The 22666-nt window shown below is 40.2% G+C and overlaps 1 protein-coding gene across 1 annotated transcript; it reads left to right on the top strand.

Moving 5' to 3' along the window:
• Nucleotides 1-8960: 8960 nt before the first annotated feature.
• Nucleotides 8961-11707, top strand: LOC6554850. Its single transcript, XM_001981058.2, has 8 exons — nucleotides 8961-9217; nucleotides 9435-9638; nucleotides 9708-10040; nucleotides 10120-10246; nucleotides 10321-10525; nucleotides 10600-10771; nucleotides 11244-11428; nucleotides 11493-11707. The coding sequence occupies exons 1-8, from the start codon at nucleotides 8961-8963 to the stop codon at nucleotides 11705-11707; spliced, it is 1698 nt and encodes a 565-aa protein (XP_001981094.2).
• Nucleotides 11708-22666: the final 10959 nt, after the last annotated feature.

The following is a 22666-nucleotide window of genomic DNA, read 5'->3' as shown; positions in this document are numbered from 1 at the left end:
TCCGATAAAGATAAGTTGAGTTATGGACTTTAGAACTTCAGTCTTGGGTCATTTTGGAATTTCTACAACATCATAACAGCAGAAAAATTCCAAAAAAATTTTGGAAAAATAAATTTCCAAATTTGAATGCAGATTTTTAGAGAATTGCTCCAGAAACATTTAGAGGTATGCCACTTCAAAATCCGATAAAGATAAGTTGAGTTATGGACTTTAGAACTTCAGTCTTGGGTCATTTTGGAATTTCTACAACATCATAACAGCAGAAAAATTACAAAAAATTTTTGGAAAAATAAATTTTCAAATTTGAATGCAGATTTTTAGAGAATTGCTCCAGAAACATTTAGAGGTATGCCACTTCAAAATCCGATTAAGATAAGTTGAGTTATGGACTTTAGAACTTCAGTCTTGGGTCATTTTGGAATTTCTACAACATCATAACAGCAGAAAAATAACAAAAAAATTTTGGAAAAATAAATTTCCAAATTTGAATGCAGATTTTTAGAGAATTGCTCCAGAAACATTTAGAGGTATGCCACTTCAAAATCCGATTAAGGTTAGTTGAGTTATGGATTTTAGAACTTCAGTCTTGGGTCATTTTGGAATTTCTACAACATCATAACACCAGAAAAATTACAAAAAAATTTTGGAAAAATAAATTTCCAAATTTGAATGCAGATTTTTAGAGAATTGCTCCAGAAACATTTAGAGGTATGCCACTTCAAAATCCGATTAAGATAAGTTGAGTTATGGACTTTAGAACTTCAGTCTTGGGTCATTTTGGAATTTCTACAACATCATAACACCAGAAAAATTCCAAAAAAATTTTGGAAAAATAAATTTCCAAATTTGAATGCAGATTTTTAGAGAATTGCTCCAGAAACATTTAGAGGTATGCCACTTCAAAATCCGATAAAGATAAGTTGAGTTATGGACTTTAGAACTTCAGTCTTGGGTCATTTTGGAATTTCTACAACATCATAACAGCAGAAAAATTCCAAAAAAATTTTGGAAAAATAAATTTCCAAATTTGAATGCAGATTTTTAGAGAATTGCTCCAGAAACATTTAGAGGTATGCCACTTCAAAATCCGATAAAGATAAGTTGAGTTATGGACTTTAGAACTTCAGTCTTGGGTCATTTTGGAATTTCTACAACATCATAACAGCAGAAAAATTACAAAAAAATGTTGGAAAAATAAATTTTCAAATTTGAATGCAGATTTTTAGAGAATTGCTCCAGAAACATTTAGAGGTATGCCACTTCAAAATCCGATTAACATAAGTTGAGTTATGGACTTTAGAACTTCAGTCTGGGGTAATTTGGAATTTCTACAATATCATAACAGCAGAAAAATTACAAAAAATTTTTGGAAAAATAAATTTTCAAATTTGAATGCAGATTTTTAGAGAATTGCTCCAGAAACATTTAGAGGTATGCCACTTCAAAATCCGATTAAGGTTAGTTGAGTTATGGACTTTAGAACTTCAGTCTTGGGTAATTTTGGAATTTCTACAACATCATAATAGCAGAAAAATTACAAAAAAATTTTGGAAAAATAAATTTTCAAATTTGAATGCAGATTTTTAGAGAATTGCTCCAGAAACATTTAGAGGTATGCCACTTCAAAATCCGATTAACATAAGTTGAGTTATGGACTTTAGAACTTCAGTCTGGGGTAATTTTGGAATTTCTACAACATCATAACAGCAGAAAAATTACAAAAAAATTTTGGAAAAATAAATTTCCAAATTTGAATGCAGATTTTTAGAGAATTGCTCCAGAAACATTTAGAGGTATGCCACTTCAAAATCCGAATAGGATAAGTTGAGTTATGGTCTTCAGAACTTCAGTCTTAAGTCATTTTTTAATTTCTACAACATCATAAAATCAGAAAAATTACAAAAAAAATTTGGAAATATAAATTTCCAAATTTGAATGCAGATTTTTAGAGAATTGCTCCAGAAACATTTAGAGGTATGCCACTTCAAAATCCGATTAAGATAAGTTGAGTTATGGACTTTAGAACTTCAGTCTTGGGTCATTTTGGAATTTCTACAACATCATAACAGCAGAAAAATTACAAAAAATTTTTGGAAAAATAAATTTTCAAATTTGAATGCAGGTTTTTAGAGAATTGCTCCAGAAACATTTAGAGGTATGCCACTTCAAAATCCGATTAACATAAGTTGAGTTATGGACTTTAGAACTTCAGTCTGGGGTAATTTTGGAATTTCTACAACATCATAACAGCAGAAAAATTACAAAAAAATTTTGGAAAAATAAATTTCCAAATTTGAATGCAGATTTTTAGAGAATTGCTCCAGAAACATTTAGAGGTATGCCACTTCAAAATCCGAATAGGATAAGTTGAGTTATGGTCTTCAGAACTTCAGTCTTAAGTCATTTTTTAATTTCTACAACATCATAAAATCAGAAAAATTACAAAAAAAATTTGGAAATATAAATTTCCAAATTTGAATGCAGATTTTTAGAGAATTGCTCCAGAAACATTTAGAGGTATGCCACTTCAAAATCCGATTAAGATAAGTTGAGTTATGGACTTTAGAACTTCAGTCTTGGGTCATTTTGGAATTTCTACAACATCATAACAGCAGAAAAATTACAAAAAATTTTTGGAAAAATAAATTTTCAAATTTGAATGCAGGTTTTTAGAGAATTGCTCCAGAAACATTTAGAGGTATGGCACTTCAAAATCCGATTAAGATTAGTTGAGTTATGGACTTTAGAACTTCAGTCTTGGGTCATTTTGGAATTTCTACAACATCATAACAGCAGAAAAATTACAAAAAATTTTTGGAAAAATAAAGTTTCAAATTTGAATGCAGGTTTTTAGAGAATTGCTCCAGAAACATTTAGAGGTATGCCACTTCAAAATCCGATTAAGATAAGTTGAGTTATGGACTTTAGAACTTCAGTCTTGGGTCATTTTGGAATTTCTACAACATCATAACAGCAGAAAAATTACAAAAAATTTTTGGAAAAATAGATTTTTAAATTTGAATGCAGATTTTTAGATAATTGCTCCAGAAACATTTAGAGGTATGCCACTTCAAAATCCGATTAAGGTTAGTTGAGTTATGGACTTTAGAACTTCAGTCTTGGGTCATTTTGGAATTTCTACAACTTCATAACACCAGAAAAATTACAAAAAAATTTTGGAAAAAAAAATTTCTAAATTTGAATGCAGATTTTTAGAGAATTGCTCCAGAAAAATTTAGAGGTATGCCACTTCAAAATCCGATTCAGGTTAGTTGAGTTATGGACTTTAGAACTTCAGTCTTGGGTCATTTTGGAATTTCTACAACATCATAACAGCAGAAAAATTACAAAAAAATTTTGGAAAAATAAATTTCCAAATTTGAATGCAGATTTTTAGAGAATTGCTCCAGAAACATTTAGAGGTATGCCACTTCAAAATCCGATTAAGATAAGTTGAGTTATGGACTTTAGAACTTCAGTCTTGGGTCATTTTGGAATTTCTACAACATCATAACACCAGAAAAATTCCAAAAAAATTTTGGAAAAATAAATTTCCAAATTTGAATGCAGATTTTTAGAGAATTGCTCCAGAAACATTTAGAGGTATGCCACTTCAAAATCCGATAAAGATAAGTTGAGTTATGGACTTTAGAACTTCAGTCTTGGGTCATTTTGGAATTTCTACAACATCATAACAGCAGAAAAATTACAAAAAAATTTTGGAAAAATAAATTTTCAAATTTGAATGCAGATTTTTAGAGAATTGCTCCAGAAACATTTAGAGGTATGCCACTTCAAAATCCGAATAGGATAAGTTGAGTTATGGTCTTCAGAACTTCAGTCTTAAGTCATTTTTGAATTTCTACAACATCATAACACCAGAAAAATTACAAAAAATTTTTGGAAAAATAAATTTTCAAATTTGAATGCAGGTTTTTAGAGAATTGCTCCAGAAACATTTAGAGGTATGCCACTTCAAAATCCGATTAAGATTAGTTGAGTTATGGACTTTAGAACTTCAGTCTTGGGTCATTTTGGAATTTCTACAACATCATAACAGCAGAAAAATTACAAAAAATTTTTGGAAAAATAAATTTTCAAATTTGAATGCAGGTTTTTAGAGAATTGCTCCAGAAACATTTAGAGGTATGCCACTTCAAAATCCGATTAAGATAAGTTGAGTTATGGACTTTAGAACTTCAGTCTTGGGTCATTTTGGAATTTCTACATCATAACAGCAGAAAAATTACAAAAAATTTTTGGAAAAATAAATTTTCAAATTTGAATGCAGATTTTTAGAGAATTGCTCCAGAAACATTTAGAGGTATGCCACTTCAAAATCCGATTAAGGTTAGTTGAGTTATGGACTTTAGAACTTCAGTCTTGGGTCATTTTGGAATTTCTACAACATCATAACACCAGAAAAATTACAAAAAAATTTTGGAAAAATAAATTTCTAAATTTGAATGCAGATTTTTAGAGAATTGCTCCAGAAAAATTTAGAGGTATGCCACTTCAAAATCCGATTCAGGTTAGTTGAGTTATGGACTTTAGAACTTCAGTCTTGGGTCATTTTGGAATTTCTACAACATCATAACACCAGAAAAATTACAAAAAAATTTTGGAAAAATAAATTTCCAAATTTGAATGCAGATTTTTAGAGAATTGCTCCAGAAACATTTAGAGGTATGCCACTTCAAAATCCGATTAAGGTTAGTTGAGTTATGGATTTTAGAACTTCAGTCTTGGGTCATTTTGGAATTTCTACAACATCATAACACCAGAAAAATTACAAAAAAATTTTGGAAAAATAAATTTCCAAATTTGAATGCAGATTTTTAGAGAATTGCTCCAGAAACATTTAGAGGTATGCCACTTCAAAATCCGAATAGGATAAGTTGAGTTATGGTCTTCAGAACTTCAGTCTTGGGTCATTTTTTAATTTCTACAACATCATAACATCAGAAAAATTACAAAAAAATTTTGGAAATATAAATTTCCAAATTTGAATGCAGATTTTTAGAGAATTGCTCCAGAAACATTTAGAGGTATGCCACTTCAAAATCCGATTAAGATAAGTTGAGTTATGGACTTTAGAACTTCAGTCTTGGGTCATTTTGGAATTTCTACAACATCATACAGCAGAAAAATTACAAAAAATTTTTGGAAAAATAAATTTTCAAATTTGAATGCAGATTTTTAGAGAATTGCTCCAGAAACATTTAGAGGTATGCCACTTCAAAATCCGATTAAGATTAGTTGAGTTATGGACTTTAGAACTTCAGTCTTGGGTCATTTTGGAATTTCTACAACATCATAACACCAGAAAAATTACAAAAAAATTTTGGAAAAATAAATTTCCAAATTTGAATGCAGATTTTTAGAGAATTGCTCCAGAAACATTTAGAGGTATGCCACTTCAAAATCCGATTAAGGTTAGTTGAGTTATGGATTTTAGAACTTCAGTCTTGGGTCATTTTGGAATTTCTACAACATCATAACACCAGAAAAATTACAAAAAAATTTTGGAAAAATAAATTTCCAAATTTGAATGCAGATTTTTAGAGAATTGCTCCAGAAACATTTAGAGGTATGCCACTTCAAAATCCGAATAGGATAAGTTGAGTTATGGTCTTCAGAACTTCAGTCTTGGGTCATTTTTTAATTTCTACAACATCATAACATCAGAAAAATTACAAAAAAATTTTGGAAATATAAATTTCCAAATTTGAATGCAGATTTTTAGAGAATTGCTCCAGAAACATTTAGAGGTATGCCACTTCAAAATCCGATTAAGATAAGTTGAGTTATGGACTTTAGAACTTCAGTCTTGGGTCATTTTGGAATTTCTACAACATCATACAGCAGAAAAATTACAAAAAATTTTTGGAAAAATAAATTTTCAAATTTGAATGCAGATTTTTAGAGAATTGCTCCAGAAACATTTAGAGGTATGCCACTTCAAAATCCGATTAAGATTAGTTGAGTTATGGACTTTAGAACTTCAGTCTTGGGTCATTTTGGAATTTCTACAACATCATAACACCAGAAAAATTACAAAAAAATTTTGGAAAAATAAATTTCCAAATTTGAATGCAGATTTTTAGAGAATTGCTCCAGAAACATTTAGAGGTATGCCACTTCAAAATCCGATTCAGATAAGTTGAATTATGGACTTTAGAACTTCAGTCTTGGGTCATTTTGGAATTTCTACAACATCATAATACCAGAAAAATTACAAAAAAATTTTGGAAAAATAAATTTCCAAATTTGAATGCAGATTTTTAGAGAATTGCTCCAGAAACATTTAGAGGTATGCCACTTCAAAATCCGAATAGGATAAGTTGAGTTATGGTCTTCAGAACTTCAGTCTTGGGTCATTTTTTAATTTCTACAACATCATAACATCAGAAAAATTACAAAAAAATTTTGGAAATATAAATTTCCAAATTTGAATGCAGATTTTTAGAGAATTGCTCCAGAAACATTTAGAGGTATGCCACTTCAAAATCCGATTAAGATAAGTTGAGTTATGGACTTTAGAACTTCAGTCTTGGGTCATTTTGGAATTTCTACAACATCATAACAGCAGAAAAATTACAAAAAATTTTTGGAAAAATAAATTTTCAAATTTGAATGCAGATTTTTAGAGAATTGCTCCAGAAACATTTAGAGGTATGCCACTTCAAAATCCGATTAAGATTAGTTGAGTTATGGACTTTAGAACTTCAGTCTTGGGTCATTTTGGAATTTCTACAACATCATAACACCAGAAAAATTACAAAAAAATTTTGGAAAAATAAATTTCCAAATTTGAATGCAGATTTTTAGAGAATTGCTCCAGAAACATTTAGAGGTATGCCACTTCAAAATCCGAATAGGATAAGTTGAGTTATGGTCTTCAGAACTTTAGTCTTAAGTCATTTTGGAATTTCTACAACATCATAACACCAGAAAAATTACAAAAAAATTTTGGAAAAATAAATTTCCAAATTTGAATGCAGATTCTTAGAGAATTGCTCCAGAAATTTTTAGAGGTATGCCACTTCAAAATCCGATTAAGATAAGTTGAGTTATGGTCTTTAGAACTTCAGTCTTGGATGAGTTTTGAATTTCTACAACATCAGAAAAAAGAAGATAGAATGCTAAAGTCGAGTTACTCAAGTAGTGAAAGTTGAAACGAGAAATTTTAGCATTTTCTGGAATATCGGTAGAGATTGCGTAAAAAAATGTAAGTATGTCTGTTACATACTTTTCAACGAATCTAGTATACCCTTTTGCTCTACGAATAACGGGTATAAATAGGTGTGAGTAGTAAATGATAATGATTCGTAATGTTTCTTAGCAATCAGCTAATAGCACAGTATCGTCGGCCTAAAATTATGCTATATTATGATGTTCTTGGTAGTAAATTTACCGATGTGCATAGCTCACAAGAAGATTATACATAGTTTAGGATATTGTAGTTACAAGCTTTTATGATATTCCAGTATTCGTTCTTAAATGGTCTTGATTTGCCAACAATATTGATATGTATTTGTGGGCGGAAATTCGGTAACTAGTTATGAAACCGTAAGCACGGGGAATCGCAAAGTTGCCTCTTAAAAGTTACATATTTAATTATTCAATCAGTAAGACACACACGATTTTTATAATTGTACGTAAATATTCAGACAGGAAATCTAACGCAAATATTGAGAATCAATTTAGCAGGGGTTCTTTTTCGAGGAAGTCCCTGCTCGAAACGAAACATCCGGTGTGGAAGTGGGTAGAGTAGGTAGAATTCGCTTGGCTTGAGCTTTTGTCTGGATATGACAGATTTACTGCGCCACATATACGTATTTTTCCCTCGAAGAGATATGGCAACTATTGGCACCGGAATCGGCGAGAATTGGCGGCGAGGGGACGTGGGGAAAGGTGGGGCCGAGATAAAGGACAAGTCAGCATCGATGTTACTCATACGCAGTGTGCACCAGACACGCATACCCACATACGCACCATAGACAATTTGCATTTGCAATTTTCACTGCACCCTCTTTCTCGCTTTTGACTGTCGTTTTTCGCGACTCGCTGCGCATTGCATTTTTCACATTTTTCATTTCCGTTTCCGTTTGCTGGCTCAAAAAGAGAGAAGAATAACCCCCACAACCACGTTTTCCAGATTTTCTGCGCTTTGTGCGTTTATCTTGGCCGACTGCCTTCACCGTTTCCCTCCCGTCGCCTGCTTATTTGCAGATTAATTTGCTCCCACACTCACCTGGGGAGCAATTTGTCGCACAATCCTTTGTCGAACCATTCCAAAAGCCCCCCTTTTCCAGGCGAAAATGTGCCATTTCCGTCCGTGTCAATATGTTCCAACAATCGCATTTCCATGCAGGCTTTATTCACCGATTGACAGGTCCTCTTCGCCATTTCAGCTAATATTCAAGCCACACGGTTTTCACCATAAACGTCACGTTTAAAGTAACCGTTTAGATCCATTTTTGGAGCGGAGTAGAGGTCAGTTCCAGCTTAGACTAACCTCTAATTAAATATTTCCTGCAATTTGTCTCTACTTAATCTTGGGAATTTCGGAAGAATCTGTATTTCTATGGCCACCACCGGAAATTGCCCTTCGTTTGCCTACGCAGCTCATAATCCGAAGGGGGAGGGAATACGATTTTTTTGGGGGGCACGAAACAAGGACGAACTTGCTACTGCTGTTGCTGATGATGATGATGTTTCCGCTGGCTGACATTTAACGCGCATTTAACTAATTTCGTTTTAAATTGTTGACAATTAAGGGAAATTGCCAAGACGAATCGAGAGCAGGCCCTCCTGGCCTCCTGGCCCAGCGAACACCACGTGCCATGTCGCAGTTAATTTGTTGGCAATAAGTTGGAGCACCAGGCCTAATTACAACAACACGCACGACATGACTGCGAAATTTTCATTAAAATCGGCCCGTACTCGCAAGAACAATGCCAGTTGCAATGGAGTCCTTGGATCAGAAGCCCTTTCGCTTGGCGGTGGGTCGCGCTGCCTGGTGGATACCCAATCCCGGAAGGGTAGCTCGCTGCCCACCCATAGCCACACTGCCATCGAGCCACTTACCTGGAACTTCCGCGGAGGATACGCGAAAATTGTCATTTGCCGCAGCTTTAAAGGATTTGCTGCAGAACCTGTCGTTCCATTGTTACAGCAAATTAGTGGAGTCCGGTCGGCGGATTCAGGAGCGGTAGGTGGTCAGCCACATCCGGATGGTCGATGGCCTTTTTCAATTAGCATTAGCCATTACCCGAATCCGCCAGCTACACAGGCAAAAAAGTTTGGATTTCACTTATCACATATCTCATAAAATGAACACAAATATTTCTATCACCTTTAATATTCCTAATACTTACACTTCCTATGAATCAAATTAAACATCATATTATTTTTCCGTGCACCCGCAGTTTCTTTTGGTTCGTTTTCCACATAACCGCGCTGACCGTCCTAATTGCATTCCTCTGGGGCACCTACACCAACGAGCAGGACGCCCTGGTGACCACCATGTACCATCCGATGTATCCCATTTGGAAGGTGGAGTTCCCGGCCATATCCGTGTGCAGCTTGAACCGCATCTCCCAACGTGCGGCCTGGCAATATGCCCACAATCTGTGGGTGTAGTTTGGAACCTACATCCCCGAAGACGACGTTAAATGATTGCATTTGTATATTATTTGCAGAAGTGGCAAAGATCCAAAGCAGCGCAATGCCGGCTTTTTCTACGGCCAACTGAAAGCCTTCATGTATATGTACTACGATCCCTCGGATCTGATGGACATAGACAATGCTCTGCGCTTCCAGAGCTTCCTGGACAGATTCGATACGGGTGAGGAGGAGCTCTTCTTCAATACCAGGAAGCGGATGAGCGCCCTCACACCGAACTGCAGTGATATGTTCGTGAGCTGCCGGATTGCCGGGCGTCTGTTCGACTGCATGGCTAAGTTTGAGACGACCCTGACCAGCCATGGCTTCTGCAGCAGTGACAACTTCTACAAGATTAACGGCCACAATGGGTTTGTGGTGGGTAATACTAAAGCTATCGCTCCCTCTAGTTACTTAGCGTTCTCAGATCTCCATTTACGAGCCGCACAGCTATCCGGATCCCTTTTCCGGAGGAGTGGCTGAGCGCGTGGCCGAGACCGGCTTTAACACCTTGCTGCCGGTGAGGGCTAAGATTTTTGAGACTCTGCCCGAAGCGCGCAGCATGAGCCCGTCGGTGGTAGGTGCACAGTATAATTAATTTATTTGCTTTTTTCCCACGGCCTGCCCGCGAATCGTTTTCCTTAATTCCAGCGCAAGTGCCTGTTTGAGAACGAGATGCCGTGGATCTTCGCCCGGCATTATACCTTCAGCAAGTGCATCTCCGCCTGCAGGGCCCAAAGTGTGGTCAGCCTGTGCGAGTGCGTTCCGTTCAGCCTGCCCCACAGATACATCGATGGGAGCGAGAAGAGGATCTACTGCACTCTGCAGCACCTGGCTTGTCTCAAGCGCTACGAGTGTGGGTTTTAAGTGGAGTTAATCGCGAATCGCGAATTCATTGAATAAATGTCTCCTCTCGCCTCCTCCCGCCAGTCAAGTGGTTGAACGTCATCACCAGTCGGGAGAACGTGACGGGCCTGGAGCACGAACTGCAGGACGCCCTCTACTGCCCCCTCTGCCTGGCCTCCTGCACGGAGACTCGCTATAGTGTCCGGGGAGCCATGACACTGGGCCTGCCCACTCCCAGCCAGATCAAGGGTCCTGCGTAAGTCCACTGGCCAAAGCGGATTCAGTTCGCTGCGGTGCAAATTGCGACTCCGTTGTGCCTCCAACTCATTTCCCATGCCGGGCTTTCTTTTCAATTTCCATATGGAGCCGGTCGCTGGCTCACACTCCTTTCCATTTCCAGTTGTGAGCTGCAGTGCTGCCCCTTTAAAGTCGCACTTCAAAAGTATTTCATTTTTTGTAGAAACCTAGTTTGTACTTACCATCTGCTGGCCTAGAAAGAACAGATGGCAAGCTTTCACAGATTTCAAATTCAAATTGTAATATTAGCAATTTATTTATGGCTCAAGAATTCGCGTTTTAGGAAACAAATATGTATTTCCCAAAAAAAGCATTTATTTTGAGAGTTCTACAGATAATTTATCGCCCCAACCACATGAGTCCTTAATATTCTGCCAGCACTGGCAGGCTTTCCTGACTCCTTGCCGTCGTAAAAGATTTTCATATTGCAGGCGAAGCAATCCCGAGCCGCGTGCCAATAACAGTTACGGCCCAGCATTGAGTTCCGGATCCGGAAAGGGCCCAGTCCACGGCTCATCCTCCCCCGCCGAGCTGGCCGTGGTGCGTATTTATTTTGCCGAAACGCACATTCAATACTTTCGCCAGATTATTAAGAGCGCCTGGTACGAGACCTTCAGTGAGTATGGTCGCTTTGCATATCTCACCCAGCATTTACCCATTTATGGTTGTTCCCGTGCCAGGTACAATTGGCAACATCTGCGGCATTATAGCCGGTTTCTCGCTGATTGGCATCTGCGAGCTCTTGTTTTTTCTAGCCAAACAATTATGGCAGGCATGCCGCGCGGAGCTGCGGGCCGAGCTCGCCCACATCCACGTCCAAATCCGGACGCAGGTAGCGGAACCGGAAACGGATGCGGAAGCGGAGCGGCCGATGAAGTTGTTTATACTGCCGTAATTGAGCGAGATGCATCGTTAACTTTAAAGCCCACTGATTTTTATGCACATCCTTCGGACCCTGTGTGTACCTTCCAAGCAACTCGAGTGCACTTACTTTGCATTGCCATTGTCGCATAAAAATAAAAAATAAACAGAACTCACGTACGATTGCCAATTGGCGAGGTTGCTAGTTGCCAAAAAGGCCCAGACGGTGACATTAGCGCCGGCCACTTGCCACATTTCCCGGCTGGCCAGTTGCCCGAATGGGGCATGGGTCACTCGTCCAGTTATGGGCCACAGATTCCGGCGTTCGCAAGAAGAGTGTACACACAAAAAAAAAGATGCCTTGTCAAAGGGGTTTTGACCTTAATGGGTGTCTAAAGGTATGCAAACTCCATTTGTAAGTTGAAAGATAATGGGATTTACTGCGTGCCTTAGGACACCCACTTAAACGAATCAAGTAAAGTAACAAAAAAATGAGTAATATAATTTCTTTCTGTGCAGCACTTACCATCAACATTATCTTTTATTTTGTCGTATGCAGAGTTGGCAGAAAAAAGGGAACACCCAGAAGCAAACAAACTTCGGTCGCAGCTGCCCGAAATCAATGGTGCAAAATTGAGTATAAAGTCTGGGAAGGCGACTCCATCGCCGGCGACAATTACAATTTCAATTATTCTTCTCGAATTACTTTTATCTGCCGGAGTAATTTATTGCCAGCTCGAGGAGAAATAAGCAAATTTCTGTTTACTTATGCAGCAAGGCGAGTTTTTATTGGGAACCCTCTGTTATGGATAGACAAGTGATTTGGCTTCATTAAAGCCTCACCTCAATGGAATCTTTGGTGGGTTAAGCCTCTGTCGATTCTGTGCAAAAGAAGCGCCCGAAATAACAGACAGACAGACAGACCGACAGACCTGGCCCGAATCTATGGAAATTTGTTAGAGAAATTGAAATGATTTTCCATAGAATCTGTTCGCCAGTTGTTGACTTTGCCAAGCATAAAACTGCCTAAAAATGGCAAAAAATTTAAATGAAACGCACTCCATGGAGGGAAAACAAGCGAACGATATCCGGAAAGCATTGTTCAACAAAGGAGTGGGGCGGCATACAAAAAGCAGCAAAGAAATCACCAGGACTGCCGCTTTTCATCTCTGGCATCGTTGCGAGCCGTAGTATTATCGCACAATACAATATGTATATTGGATTATTTCGTTTGTGCGAGTTGGCCAGGGATGCCAGAAACCAGAGACCAGACTCCTGGAACTCCAGGTGGGTGGCACTAATCCTACCCCGTATAGAATTTCACCAATAACAGAAATATGCGAACGAAATCAAAATACTTCTATGATTTTTTCCACTCCCCCACTCTCCCACTGCCTCCTGCTCCGTGCTCCTCTTTTTTCTACTTTCACTCCCCTCAGGAGCTGAAGTTTTTAATTGAATTCTCCATGGAGAGCGGAGTCTGGTGCTCCACTGCTTTTGTAAGTTTTACGCCAAGTAACTGCATCAAAAGCGCAAAAAGTTGAAATTGAATGAGCCCAGGTGAGTTGCTGGGATTAAGGGAGCGGCGTCCTAATAAGGAAATTACGTGGATATGTAGAGCAGTAACTTTATTATCAGCGTAAAGGATGCGTTGCGAACATTTTTAATGGGATTGCAGGTGGGCGGAGTCAAGAGACTCGGCGACTGACACAATTTGCACAGAGGGGTTTTTAGTTTTGTGGAAATAAAATCGAGAGTGTCCCCCAGAAGCGGTTGTAATTATATAAAATGTGTGGAAGGCGGTCTGCAGACATTTGAGTGGATTTACAACCTTATTTTCGTACTGCAATGGCCCTTAAATCCCGCTTTAGAAACTTATTTGGTAACATTTTCAGAAAGGTTAGATTCGGTAGCAAGCTGGATGGCCCAGCTTGGAGTTCCCCCAGTGCATAATCCATGAGTCTTTTATCCAGCCAACCCACCCATTTCATTCCGCTTCCAGTTTACCATTTTCGACACATAAATAAAGCTAAACATCCTTTGTGGCCTTATGGGGTTAAGCTAAGAGGATAACCCCTCGACGAAAGCCAATGAGGAGGGCCACCACCACCATCCTCCATGTCCTGCGAGTCCCAAGTCCAAAATCCTGCAACCCATTTAAAGCACTTTGCTCCTCTAGTTCAACTGGGTGTCCTCGCTTCCGTCCTTTTCTTTTTTGTTTTTTTTTCCTGTCTTGGCCCGGTTTTAAGCACTGCCGGAGATGTCAAGCTTCCCGGCCGTTTAAGCTTTCAATTTCGCTGCTTTCTGGCAAGTGTGTGAAACAATTGAGGTCGAGAGTGTGGCACGGAAGTTACAAATATTACTTCCCAGAGGTTCCCATCTTGAATCTTGATTTAATCTATTTCGTAGCGCCCAGAAGTATGCAATAAAATATCGCTGCCTTTCGATTGTTGCACTCCTAATGATACCTTTTCATCCGTACATTCAGTTAAAATTAAATATTTCACATTTCCTCTCTCTGTTATAGCAACGAACTATTATTGCGACCGCTGCTGTGTTTGGCTAGGTGAGTCGCCGGATGGCGCTTAATAATTTAAAACGCGAGTGTCACGAGGGGCGGAAAGGGGCTCTTTCGAGCATTGTTCAAGTGCGTGTGGCAGCGAGCTTTTGGGCTGTGTGTATTTTGGCCAGTATTTGTTTTCCGTCTGCTCGTTGTCTGCCGCGACGACGACGCTTTCATGAATAAACATGGCAACAAATTACTAAGCTCGAGGAGCCCAAACAAAGCAAAAGCCCGCTCGCAAATTTAGCACCTGCGAACATGGGGGATTTTTTTTCGAGTGCCGCAGGCAGCAAACAATGAAATGTAGGCTACGATTTTAATGGCAATTCTGTGGTGATTTTATTTTCTTCAACTTCTCCGGGCGCCACTTATATTTGCCGGGGAGGATGGCACCGCTCCTGTCTGGGGGTAATCTCTTCCAGCGCCCAGGCTGCACATGCTCCATTGCATTCCTAAGCATGTCTAATGCCCGCTTGAATGGCTGGCTCAGTAGCTACTTGCCTGGCTCAGCTTGCGTCAATGGGAAAACTCACTCAAGCGTTTTCCGCCAGCTGAGCTACAGTGGCGAATGGGAAAAGCTGGCCAAAGCGCTTACAGGGAGCTTGTCAAAATATCCGATGGCTACATTTGAAGTTGATTTGCTGTGAATGCCCCACCTTGTCTGGATAAGTGCAAGTATTTGATTAAATCCTCACGTAATTCTAATTTCCATGGCAACTCCAGCTCAATGCGGACCACTGTGCTCGTTGGCGTCGTTGGGAAGGAGCTGAAATTTCAAATTCGGAGCTGTCAAAAATATTTGAAATGTTCTTAATGCACAACTCCCGCCCACTCGAGTGCTGGGCATCAATCAACACCTTCGACAACTTGATTGACAGCCGCAGAACGAGAGCATGAAAAATAAATCTGTCATTTGCATTTCGAGTTTCGCTTGAAATCAATATGAATATAGTACTTGAAAATCGCTTCTGGTTGCCGTTGTTGTTGTTCGGTTGTTGTTGTGGTTGGTATTATTGTTATTGCTGGCAAAGTCAATTTGTCAAAAACAGGCCACGCCCCCGCCCACTGAGCCGCCCACAGCAGATGCTTGTCAAAGCATTTCACTCGTTTTTGTTTCAATGCATTTTCTGTTTTCCCTGCCTGCGGTCGCCGCCGAATAAAGAAAAGCGCCGAAACAACGGGGGAAATCCCTCAATGTTTTCTTTCCAGCTTAAAAACAGATTTCCCCGGCCCCCGACCAAATGATATATGTAAATACAAATATGCGAGTGTGTATGATTTAAATGTATATATTAAAACCGCATATTTAATTAATATAAAATAAATGATCGGGAAATAAATTACGCTTTTCACACACAAGGGCACACACATATACTCGTATACTCGTATATGTACATATCGAATGCACCAGACCTGAAATGCTGGAAATGCAGCGAAAATATTTGCTCACAATTCCGAGGGCTTTAATGTTAACGCTTTTCCCACTCCCCGTTGGCCAGGCTATTTGTTTAAATCATACGCGTATTGAGGCATATTTGTTGTGCCGGTTAAACGCTTCTGCGATTCTTTTATCTCTGTGCGATTCGGAGTCCCGCCGGTTAATTATTTTAAGCTCCTTCATTACAATGAGTTGAATGGGAAAGTCCGCAGGACCTTGTGCATATCCTCATACATACTATATTATCCGGACTCGTCTCCTGTGTTTTATCTGCCGGCCCGCGGTTTCAATTATGTCCGCTGTGTAAAATCGCTGGTGCCGAAAATATTTCTGCTTAATTAATGAAAAAATGCAATTAAAGGAATTCCAGTTAAGCCTTTGTACATACAAAAATATCCTCTTTGTAATCTGCCTAATGGAGGAATACCAGCTCAATAAGAGATTTCAAGGAGCTTAAACTATCTTTACAGTAGCTCTACATTTTTAAGTAGGAAAAATGTTGAAAAAATGGTTCAAATGGTTTCAAAATCGTTAAGTCTCTTTCGATTTTATATATTGATGCGGCTATATGAAATCGCTTAATAATTGTAACGTGGGCGTGCCAGTTTTCCGCTCGCTCGTGTTACAAGTAGCTGGGAAAATTGCTGTATACACGCGTACTTGCGAATGCAGAAGCCCACACCCATCGAGGTTGTAATTTCGTTGGCGAGAATCTGGGCGAAAAATATCCTGCAGCTGATTTTTAATTACGAAAACACAAAAAGGATGTTGTTGCGACTTCGTGTGTGTAAACACCGCACACTGCAGGATGCCCACACATACACACATACACATACACATACACACTGCAGGATGCCCACACATACACACATGTGCTCAGGCTCCACCATCTGCAGACATTCCTAGGACCTCAATGAAGCCATCGTCTCCTGCCAGCAGATTTCAATTTTTGTGTGTTAATTACATTGCCGGCATAAGTTCGGGTCGTCGGTGGGCGTGGCCAGGGCGGGGAGGGGGGCGGTCGACCCACTTGACTCCGTTTGTGCTTGTGTTAAGCATTTTGGCGCTTGTGAATGTTTAATTATCAAAAATTTGCACTTGATCCTTGTTTTTGGGCTCTCTTTTCTCTTCGCATCATAGTGCCAGTGTGTGTGTGAGAGCGGCTTATGGTAATTGCACTGGTGTGTGTGCCTAATGTTTCGCCAAGTGTGTGCTCTATATCTATTGCTTCGTTTATGCGCCTATCAGTTGCAGAATTCACGTATTTGTGGAGTGTGCCTGAATAAGGGCTTTCCCTGCCCGGCGCCACTGCAAAAGGCTACTGAAATACCTACTACTATTTGATTTAATACCATTTGAAGTGTATGCCAATGACGTACGTATAAACCAAGCATATGGGCTTCGTAATGCGGTGTAAAGTGCAATTTGATTTTCCCTGTTCGTAACCGGCTTACATAATTCAGGCCAACGAGTGCCCTATGGTCGCTCTCTCTTCTATTTATTTATTAATGCACTCCAACAGCAAACTCGGCAACAAAACCAACAACAGGCCAAATTATTTATAATTACAAGCGGAAGAACAGCAGAGGGACGAGGATAAATAAACCGAGAACAAGGCTAAGTCGCCGCACATTTTTCATTTTTATTTCCTTTAGAGAATAAGACGACGAAAACGCGCCACGGCCAAGATAATTTAATGCCTTTAAAACAGCGAAACGCCGTTAAGACCAACAAAGGAAATCGTTTTCCGTAGGATTCTCGACGCGGCTTTTGCTTTCTTCCCCTCGATGTTGTCTGTTATTATCCCGTTGTCGCCTGACAAATAAACACATACAGCCAGTCCGTCCCCTAAAAGCGACTGCAGCAACAAGAACATTAAATTAAATACATAAATCATATTTTTTATTGTGCATGCCGACAGGGCGGTAAGCGCGATAAGGTGAGGGAGTGTTCTTTTCGGTGGAGCGTTATTTTGTGGTCGGGGGCGGAGTAAAACTTAAAGGCGCCCCCAGAATGGGGAGCTGGATAATGTAATGGTCGCCTTTTTGCATTATTTTGGTGTAATTAAAAGTGTCTACCAGGCGCAGACATTGTTTATCATTTCCTCTTTTTTTGCGAGGACACTGGCCGTCTGGATTAACGGGGGAGTAAGGAACTTAAAGTCGTCTTTTCTGCAGCAATAGTTCAGTGAGCACTTCGATACCAAAACTCTGCTTCCGTTAGCGCCCACAAAGTAATTAATGGGCACTGGTTCATGCCACGCCCCCTCTTTGGGCCTTAACACTCACAATCACTTGGGCGCTTTTTATCGGACAATGTATCTGCATAATTAATTGTTAATAATGATAAGGTGGCATTAACGGACTTTCACGCAGGCCCCCGGCATTAATTTATGCGTGCGAGCAGCGCAGATTTAAAATTAATTTCATATTATTTGCTAAATCAACTGAAAATGCGATAAATTAATAGTTCAAATGAATCGGGCTGGGAAAAAACGAAATGAGGTGTACATTTGATGTCACCAGAGAGTGATGTGATGTGGGTTCCATATACTTTCGGTAAAACTTTTGTAAAATCAAGCTCTGTAGCGAAATCCCTGGGGAAGCCAATGGGAAAGGACCACCCTGAGCCTACTTGGCTGCCAAAGGAGAGGAAAGGATTTATGGGTTATCCTGGGAAATCGAAGCTGTTGAGGAGCTCAGGCCGAAAGTGGTGGCCTGAATAAATTCACAAATCGGTTTAGGCCCGAAGTTTCTGGCTGCCTCTTTCATGGGCTGTTTGTCTTTTTTACGAGCCCGGTTTGTTAATGCAAAAGTTACTCCGCCTGAGGGGTGTTAAAAGTGCTTACCCCGCTGTTAACGCATTTTCCCTGCTTTCGGGTTAACTAAGCAGATTGGCATAAATTTGTACTTGGCTTTCAAATATTTGCCTTGCCTTTAATTTTGATGAACAATTTTTTGAGTGCTGCGGTTTCTCAGTCTGTTGTCACTTTTAATTGTTGCATATTTAATGTGTGGCCGCCGTAGCTCATTACTTGGCCCAGTTTTACGGCCTTTTCACGGCCTTTTCTGGCGCCCATCAAATTTCCCCACTGCCTGCGTTGCATATTTTAGTTGCCTGTTTGCTTGCCTAATTCCCGCCATTTCACTCCGAGTTACCCTTCTCGGGTTGGCAATCTGCATTATGGCCCACGCGGCCTGTACATAATTTCTATGTGCAGCGCTGTAAAGTTGCATGAAATAAATGTGCACCGAAAACCTGCAATAATAATAAAAATAATAATTTGCGTTGCCAACGCAATGACCAAAGCTCAAGGGTCGCAATACCAGTCGCAACTCGCAATTTTCCAGGGTCTTTCGTTCGCTTGCGCTTTTCTGCTTCATTTTAAACGATGATACTTAAATTTCCATTAAAGCACTTCCCGCCGCCATCAATAAACGTGGCCAAGAGAGAAAAACCGGGTTGGGTGGTGGGTGGTCTGCGTAGTTTTTTACCGGCCAAAGTCAAGCATTCTCTGCGGTTGCCCCCCAAAAGCCCCCATTTCATGCCACCCATTTTGTAGTCATGGCGAAAGTGCGGGTGGTCGCCGCAAATATTTACAGTGCACAACTTTTGCAAGTATATAATAAGTTTGTATTGGCTAGAGATGCACAAATTATACTGGCCAGGGTGGAGCGGAAGAGCCCTGGTCATTCCTAAATTTAAATACAAATTGCTGTTATTGTCATAAGCAGGGGAGAACTGCAGTTCTAGTTTACTGACTAGCTTTCTAGAATTTTGTATGAGGGTGCCAGTGTCTCTCGTAAATAAAGTTAGAATGTGTGTCCTTAAAAAAGATAGATGTTTAAAAATATCTTCTCTTAATATTACTTGAAGGCCCTCAGTTGGGCATTACTTGTACTTACTCGTGTTAAAGGTATTTGCCACGACTATAGGGAAATCATACCCATGCTGCATCCCTGGCTGCAGTTCCTTTGTAGGCCGGTCAATGCCAAACAAATGTGTATATATTTTATATAATTTATATGTAAGGCCAGTGCCGCAATGACGAGTGCCGCACAATTTCATTACTGGTTTCTGTGTGGGCTGTTTGTGAGCTACCAGTGCATTCTTTTTTCTCGCCCAGTTTTCCATTTAAGCAACTGGCCGGGCCAGGCCGCAAATATTTGCACTTTAAAATGAAATTCACGCAAAGGCATCACATGGATTCTGGATTCTGGGTTCTGAACGCTGCCTTCTGGATTCTGGCCTAAAAACGAGAAGAAGCCACATGAAGAGTTGCGCGCCTGCGGCAAGAAGTGCAAACAGAAATAGCAAACAGCAAACAGCAAACGAGCAACATCGACGCACTCGGACTAAGTTCAATGCAATCCATGGCAAAATAATTATATAATGTTGCCAGCTGGAAATATATTTATGAGCATAGAGGAGCTGTGGGCACTGCAATGCTGACTCCCTAATTCCCAGGTTCATGGCCCAGGGGCAGGATGATATGGGCAGGAGGTAATGATTACTTTGCCGACCCGTGGCAGCCTTAATAATAATGATAATGTGTCATAAGGCAATTATTCAGTTGCAAAAGGTTGCTGAAGGGAAGCGCAGCCCATAAATAAATATCCCGCAGTTATTTGGAGTGTGTGTTGACAGCGAAATTGATTGCAATTAATGGGGTTTGGGGTTTGGGGTGGCTTGATCCCGGCTCCACATGAGCCTATGTATATACTCGTATCCTAGTGAACACTGCTCTCCAGACTGGTCTGAAGTGCAACAGTTTGCGCCTGAGTGCCTCCGCTCAAAAGATGTTGATGGACAAAGCAAACAGCCGGAGCCAAAGATACAGAAACGCAACCAACCAGGCCGAGACAAGCCGGCCAGAAGTGCAGTGAAGTCGACTCAAGACATCTCGAGATGCCTTTGCCTTTGCATGGCTTATCAATTAGTCAAATTAGTTGTTTATGCTTGAAATGCATAACTGCAGCTAAGTATGCCAAGGCTCTGCAATACTTAGTAAGTTGTTTAAATAAGGACTGGACTTTAAGACGCTGTGGAAACATTTGAAAATCAATTAGGGCCTGATTCGGTTGACCCGAAAGGCACGCAGAAAAAATGGTTGTACCAGTTAGTCATGGTGCTTTGATAAAATGAACTGCACGGCATGCCTTTTGGTCACTCACCCATTTACCCTAAAATAAATTATGCTTACAGTCATAGCAGCAAATAGCCAGGATTGTGTGGAAGTTAAGTACATTTTCTCGCTGTGCAGCAAAGCCAATTTGACTATGTCAATAGAACGAAAGGACATGAAAGAATGGCAGCCCGAGGGACTCGAGTCTGCGGAACTGGGACTACGACCAGAAAGCATGTAAATATTCAAATCAAAAGCGCAATTGAATGTGCGAGTAAATGTCATCGTATCTTGCATTCAGATCTTTGATTGCCAGCCATTCAGGACGGCAAGTTTATTGCACTACACTTGGCACTCAGCCAGGCGAGCGAGGACTGGGTGAATCCCGATCCCATTCACCTGGCCTTCTGGGTTCTGGGTTTGGGGTTCTGGCTCTGAATCCTCGGCTGGCGACTGCTCCATTCTCCGGTTCACCAGTTCGAATGACACTCACCGGGAATTGACACAGAATAGCTGCCAAATGCCAGGGCACAAAGCGAAATGAGGAAGTGTTTAAATAAAAAGGAGCAGGGAAGAACTAGGACTGCGGACTGGCCAGATACTCGTGTAGGTACGATACACTATACTCGTGGCGTGGCACATTGTGTCCATATAGGGTAGTAGTGGTTGCTGCAACAGGAAGTTGGCACAGCCAGCGTGGAGTGGCATTGATCTTAGCATTGGACACGGCTGAATGCTAAATGCAAAACGCTGGAGCTGAATGCGCCGGTTGAGCTTCAGGTTGAGCTTCAGGTTGAGGTTGAGTCGCCTGCAGGTCAGTCATACTTAATGCCAAGTGGGTTTCGAGTTGCCAACTTGATATTGAATCATGGTAGGGCTTTAGTTTCGAGTGCTGGCCAGTTCGTTGAACCGCTCGAGTGGAGTAGCGCTGGAGGGTCCGCGCTTAAGTATTTAATGGGGCACTGGGATTAAGCTCAAGGGTTCCACTGGGGCGATAACTGCGAACTTGTGGTATCATTAGTAGCTCAATATGCTCGTACGCAGCTAGCTGGCTAATACAATCTAATAATTAACCTCTAGTTAAGTGGCGAAACCACTCTTCTGTTTGGCCCAAAGAAACCTTCGCCCCTTGATCATGGCAATTGCATCTTGGCAATGTTTGCTCAATCAATTAGCACCACATTGCGTATGATTGATTTAGTGTTGAGCAGTATTTATGGCTGCTAAATCGATGATGCCAGCACACTCAATGCTTTCGTTTGCATTTCACGGTGCTATTTGCCCCGCACTGACTTGCAATAGCTAATAAATATTTGTGCAACGTTGCGTATGACTAATGTGTTCCAGCGTGTGTGTTTGTGCATAAATTAAATGCCAGCCAATGCAAATAACCGATGCAAATGGCGAGTGCCGTGGGTTGTTTGAATTGCGTTTAAATTCATTAAAATTTAATACATTTGAAAATTAATTAAAAAGCCACTCAACGTGTCGGATTGCTTTGCCCGCCTTTCGTTGATTTGTCCATTCGATTATGGCCAGTTAGGCAAAAAGGGCAATTAAAACTTGAACAATTGCCGCTGGCAATTAAAAGTGCATAATAATTTTCATTTTTGGCCCCCCGCTTTGAGTGTTGTTAGCTGTTGTTTTTTAAAAGCCCAAATTCAAATATGAAACGTGAGCTACAAAAGGTTGCCAGGACACTTTTCATTTCAATTGTCATCTGTCATCCCGACACTTGCCGAGGGGAAATTAAAAGCCAACTCCCCGGGTTTTGTCTAAATGTGTTTTCCTTGGCTTTTCCCGATCTCAGCCAGGAGTTGCTATTTTCTGCTGTTTTCTATAGGCAAACACGTGCACGTGAGCTGGA

This window comes from Drosophila erecta, unplaced genomic scaffold, assembly GCF_003286155.1.
Source record: "Drosophila erecta strain 14021-0224.00,06,07 unplaced genomic scaffold, DereRS2 tig00000000-arrow-pilon, whole genome shotgun sequence".
Taxonomy (NCBI): domain Eukaryota; kingdom Metazoa; phylum Arthropoda; class Insecta; order Diptera; family Drosophilidae; genus Drosophila; species Drosophila erecta.
The sequence above is the reverse complement of the archived record's forward strand: the minus strand, read 5'-3'. Positions and strand labels throughout refer to the sequence as shown.

Excerpts from the sequence above, each read along its gene's own strand:
- LOC6554850 (XM_001981058.2), top strand. The coding sequence starts at position 8,961 with ATGCCAGTTGCAATGGAGTCCTTGGATCAGAAGCCCTTTCGCTTGGCG. Across the intron at positions 9,218-9,434 it reads GGTCGGCGGATTCAGGAGCG|TTTCTTTTGGTTCGTTTTCC; the intron begins GTAGGTGGTCAG and ends GTGCACCCGCAG. Across the intron at positions 10,247-10,320 it reads GCAGCATGAGCCCGTCGGTG|CGCAAGTGCCTGTTTGAGAA; the intron begins GTAGGTGCACAG and ends CCTTAATTCCAG.